At 41.0% G+C, this 5,627-nt stretch overlaps 1 protein-coding gene across 1 annotated transcript in view; it reads right to left on the bottom strand.

Annotated features, from left to right (window-relative positions):
• Positions 1-1,400: 1,400 nt before the first annotated feature.
• si:ch211-121a2.4 (transmembrane protein 205) overlaps positions 1,401-5,627 on the bottom strand; it is an 8,115-nt gene continuing 3,888 nt past the window's right edge. Inside the window, exons 2-4 of the mRNA XM_024259073.2 lie at positions 4,075-4,211; positions 2,481-2,644; positions 1,401-2,412 (exon numbers count right to left, since the gene is read on the bottom strand). Of these exons, the coding sequence (XP_024114841.1) occupies positions 2,110-2,412; positions 2,481-2,644; positions 4,075-4,174 (567 nt within the window). The 5' untranslated portion in view covers positions 4,175-4,211 and the 3' untranslated portion in view covers positions 1,401-2,109. The remainder of the gene's footprint in view (positions 2,413-2,480; positions 2,645-4,074; positions 4,212-5,627) is intronic.

The raw sequence follows: 5,627 nt of genomic DNA, 5'->3' as shown, positions 1-5,627 counted from the left end.
AGACTGATGTCAGTGATCCAAAGAGACCAGAGACACAATGTCACCCACGAGTTTCATTGAAAAACAACGAATTGGATCTTTTTGACACTAAAATACAATTTACATCATAATTTGAAATGTACTGCACTGCTGACAAAATGATGTATTAGTAATGGCCTCCTGTGCAGGAGATCACAAAAGACTCTGGAAATGAATAAAACAAATCACTGAAATCACTTAAAGTGATAAAACAATCTTTTTTGACCAGCAGCCTGAAGATTGTTGGTCTGTGATTTCCTGAGATGATATTAAAAAAACTCTAAAAAAACTAGTTAAATTTATCTTAACTTGATGTATTTAATGTACAAAAAAATCTGAAAACACAACTCCCACCAGGCTGGACCGACTCGCATGTTGAGTTTTAAGGCGCCTGCCAAAGGAGAGACGAGAACATCCTGCACTTCCATCACACACCCAACAGGTGTGTATGAGCCAGCAGTATGAGCGGCTCATGAAGCAGCAGGCAGCGTGAAGAAGTTCAATTCTTCATCTTCAGATTCCAACACAAACCAGATTACACAATCAAAGAAGTGAAGCTTTTCATTCAAAAAAGGAACAGAAAACCTGACACACACAGACATGTGAAGCTGCCCTGCAGAGAGCTGGACCCCCCCACAGTCATCCCTTCATTTCATCCCCACACAATGCACTGAAACAACGTGTCCAAAATCCTTCACCACAACATCAAAACAGATTTCCCCATAACCAGAGTTTATGTTCTTGGGTTTCCTGTAACTTTTAAATTGTTAACAGGATCATTCCAGTCGATTGTGGAGGAGAAAAGCAGCTCGACGAGACACTTTTCTCCTCCACAATCGACTGGAATGATACTGTTAACCGTTGAAAAGTTACAGTAGGTTAAAGATTTTGTGAAGCGTCACTGACGACGCCTCAGCTGTTAAAAGGTTAAAAGACCACATGATAGCCAGCTGCATGCTGGGACATTTCTCTGGAGCACCTGAACCATCAGAGGACCTTCTATGGGGTCCAATCAGCTTAAACTGACAAAAAAAGCAGACGGAAAACTTGAAAAATAGACTTTGTTACTAAATTTTTTTGTTTTTTGAAAATTTGAAAACAAGACATTGTAAATTAGAAAAAAAGAAAAGAAAAACAATTTTATGAAAATAAAAAATGGAAAGCTTTAAATAAATCTTGAAAATAAAAATTCCAGAAACTTCAATTAAAAAAACTATAAATATAAAAATTACCAACTGAAAAATAAGCTATCCATTAGTAACAGCTGCTGTTTTGAATTTTCTACTTTTCTTTTTTGCTTTTCTGAACCTTTAGGTTCAGTTCTCTGTTTTCAGTTTCAATTCTGATTTTCCAATGTTTGGAGAGCTGATCCTAATTTTACATTTTTTTTCTTCAGTTAAATAGTCTATTTTTCAAGTTTTCAATCTGTTTTTTCATTCACTTTAAGCTGACCCTGATTTGACCCCATGACCTTCTCCCTGAGTTGCATTGTTTTGGCTTCATGAATACGACCCCACCAATCCCCGTGACCACAGCTTCAGACATCCCTCCCACATGCGGCTTCTCCGTTACCGCAGCGTTCATTCGGACTTGCGGCTGCAGGGGTTGTCAAGGCAACTCTAGTGGCACATTCCCAATCATCGGCATCACAGAGGAACTTCGTTGAGCGACTTTTCTGAAGCTTCAAGCAGCAGAGTGATTTTTGTCTGAGCAGCTGAAAGGCTCTGAACCGCTCTTCCTCATTCCAGCCGCAGCCAGAAGAGTTAAAAATAGCTCAACCTTTCCCCTGAACACCGATGCTCTCAGAAGGTCGGACGCCAGAAAAACCTGCAGGAACCTGAAACTCCACAGGAGTGAGCAGAGAAAAACCTGTTGCAACCCTGTAAAAGGGAAGAGCACCGTATGAGTAGAGAGGACCCGTGGAGGCGTAAAGGTTCATCACAGGCCTGATGGGGAGGCTGAGGCTGTATCCTGACCTCTCACCTTAAATCCAACACACTGAAAAAAATAAAGACTCCATGAGCCCAGGAGTTTGCCCTTCCTGTAGAGAATAGTTAGTGGATTTCTGATGAGGCGACACGAGTGTCAGCTTTACAGAGCGGCGAGGTTCTCAGCCATGTAGCACAGACTGTAGAAGCTGCAGCCTATGCAGCAGAGGTTGCACAGAGACGACAAAAGTCTGTAGAGCCACAGGCGGCTGCTGAGGCGCCGGTACTTCACATCGGTCTCACACAACTTGGCGTAAGCTTCGCGATTAGACGACAGTCCGATGTCCTGTCCGAGTCCGCACGCCTGCTCCACCAGATGCATGTCCGCCATGATTTCTGATGTCATCTGGCCAAACCACTGAGCATTGACTGCAGCGACCGTCACCGACACGAAGAAGATGAAGATCTGAAGGCAAAAGCAGAAATTCAGGAAAAACACGGACAACGGGCTGGAATGTGGTAGAGACGGCGTACCTGGAAGGCTTCTCTGTCATCCAAGATGTCCTGGGGATGATACATGGCAAAGATGGTGAGGTTGAAGAAGGCACAGGCAGAGCCCAGGTGGAGGTAGAACGGTACGAGGCGACTCTGGATGAACCCATACGTGTGTCTGTTCAGGTGGTTGTCCATGACAAAGCCTGAGCAGAAATCAGCCTTCGTTAATGGAGGAGTCTTTCCTCCACGCAGGAAGTGAAGATTCTCCTTTGAACCGAATCAACTAAATCTGCTGCTAAGGTAAAGCAAGCAAAGCCTGGCTTTACTGTGCCAAGACAGACCTTAGAACCACATTTATAGCATTACCTGTGATAGTGCAAGTGTGAATGCTGTAAGCTGAATGTGGCCGCTGAAGATGCGACAGTTAATTTCTGAAAATGCTGAAACTGTTTGCTAAAAATGCTCAAGCTGATAGCTGAAATGCGGAAGCTGATAACTTGCCAAAATATTACTAAATACTAAAATAGTAAATTAGGCCAAAAACAGGCAAAAAGTCTAATTTTGACTAAAAGGCTAGCATAAAGCTAAAATATCAAGTTAGCCTAAATACCCTTAAAAAAGTCAAACTATGACAAAACAGCTAGCATAATGCCAGAATATTGGCATATATTGGCCCAGAGAACTGAAAAAAATATCTAAACTGGCCAAAAAACTGGAAAAAACAAAGTCAAATTTTGACAAAACAGCTAGCATAATACTAAATATTAGCTAAACTCCAAATTTGCCTGAAGAACTGAAAAAATATTTATACTTGCCAAAAAACTTAAAAAAGTCAAAATATGAAAAAACAGCTATCATGTTGCTAAAATAAAAGCTAATTCTACAGTACCCTTAAAAAAACAGAAGTTGCTGAACATTTTAAGGTTTAATGTTCTCTATCTGAAAGTATTCAAAAGTTCACAGGTTTCAAAGTTTTTGAAAAATCTGAGGAATTTCTCATTCATTTCATATGGAGCATATTTTGCTCAATATTTCAAAACCTATAAAGTTTAAAAATACCAAAAGTACAAGCAGTAATGTCCTGAACAAGCTGAACTTTTTGATACAAAGATTACTGAAACACTGACAGTGAGACTGAGTTTCACACTATAAAGATGAGTCCATCTGTGACGCTGCAGACTCCTAAAGTCCTACAGGTCAGAGCGACCACAGTGCTGTGTGAACTTTAACTACGGCATGACAGCACAACACAGGTATTTACACATCCCATAATAATGCTCTGTGCAAACTGGATGAGCAAGCTGCAACAAGTCAGGAGGTCAAGTCACAAGCCCTCAGTGTGCATGTGTGGGTGTGTTTAGCTCCAGCAGATTCCTTCAGAACTGACAGAAGGAGACGAGCTTCGACACTTCCTGTACCGCACCAACATCATAAACAGATTCTCATTCATCTCCATGGTTACTGATCTGAATGTCATGGTGTTGCAGTTGGGCTGTCTTTTCTTTGGTTAATCCTTAACTTTAGGAAGTTTCCTTCATTGGTTTGGTGGAGACAGGAAGCAGGCGGCTTTAGTTAACATGAACCTGCCTAACGTGTACCTGCTCCTCCTCTGCTCTGTGGGTCAGATACCTACTGGAAACAAAGGTGACCCAGATCTGCATGCCCCAGTATGTGGAGAGCAGCAGCAGCTGCAGCAGCTTGATGGTGAAGCTGGGCTCCTGCTCCGTGGCCATGCTCCAGCCTCCCCCGGAAGTCCTCAGTGATACAGAGCTGAAGGAGGAGCAAGCACAGAAATACTTTAGTGACCCTTTAACAACGCAGCTGCACTGTTTATTTTCTTTGATTTACTGTCATTTTTAATCGTTTACACAATAATTTCAGCAGAGTGTGAAGGAGAAAAGTGGTGTGAGCCGCTTTTCTCCTTCACACTCTGCTGGAATTATTGTGTTAACTGTTTAAAAGTTACAGAATGTTAAAGATTTAGTGTTTAAGCCTCACCAACGGCGCCTCAGGTGTTAAAGGGTTAACCAAACTGACTGGAGTTGCAGCCAAATATTACATTTATAAATGTAAATACAACAAACAAAGTATGCTGAAGCTGCTTTTTAAAAATGCTTTAAAAACTTGGACCATAATTCAAAGAATTTGAATAATTTCTTTTTGCTCCCCATCATTTAAAGACCCAGACCAATAAACATTTTTGGTGTTTTTAACATGTTCTTATAGCAGTTTTCTTATAGCAGCCAAAGTCTTCAGGGGCCCGTTCCAAGAAGCAGGTTCAACAAATTTAGAGTTCAAACCTGAACTTAGAGTCACTGGACTCAAAATTCCCAAACTCAAGGTTTTCGGTTTCAGAACAGCTGAAAATGTTTGATTCAATCAACTTGAAGTTGTCAGAACCAGAATCAGGTGTGAGCGTCGCGACCATAAAAAGCCCTGATCAATGGAGCAAAGACAGCACGATTCACCATGGCAACGGGAACAAACATCTGTTGGCATCCACCGGCGATGGAAATTGATAAGTTCCTTCAAGCATATGCCGACTATAGGAGAACATTTTCTGCAAGAAAAGCAACACAGCTGCAGCGGTAGAACAGAGAGAAAATATCTGCAGTTATTTGAATCATTTCTAATAATGAATAAATAATGTCAGGAAGGTTATTTTGTCTCTTGTTAAGGAATGGTTTTTGATCTGTTACTAATTTAACCAGTAATCTCCGTAATCGTATGAATGACCAGTTTTGGTAACCCCCCCCCCCCCCCTACACACACGGATATCACGGCACGCTAAAAAGAAACTGTAGCTGCCTGGCATATGTTTAAAAAGTATTTATTTAATTTTAATTCTCAAGACTTAAAACATATTCGCCGAATTCTTTTTTTTAAGCATAAAAATAATTTCCATGGCCGGGAATCAAACTCGCAAACTCCGCAGTGAGAAGCAGCGTTGCTGATGACCGAGCTAATGTTCAACACAAGAAAAGGATGGTAGATGATTAGAAATGGTTTCTCGGTGTTTGACATCCCATAATTTCAATTGTTATGGGTCTAAAATAAGGAAAACAAAACTGTATTTTTCAATAGCGAGTCACTGGAAGAACTCACTATTTATAATATCGCTGAAATAAAAATGAATCAGGAAACATCAGTCAGTCGACTCGTGTCCTCCAAATCCTCTACCGACGT

This window comes from Oryzias melastigma, linkage group LG4 (assembly GCF_002922805.2).
Source record: "Oryzias melastigma strain HK-1 linkage group LG4, ASM292280v2, whole genome shotgun sequence".
Lineage (NCBI taxonomy): Eukaryota > Metazoa > Chordata > Actinopteri > Beloniformes > Adrianichthyidae > Oryzias > Oryzias melastigma.
This window is presented reverse-complemented; position numbering and strand designations above follow the sequence as displayed.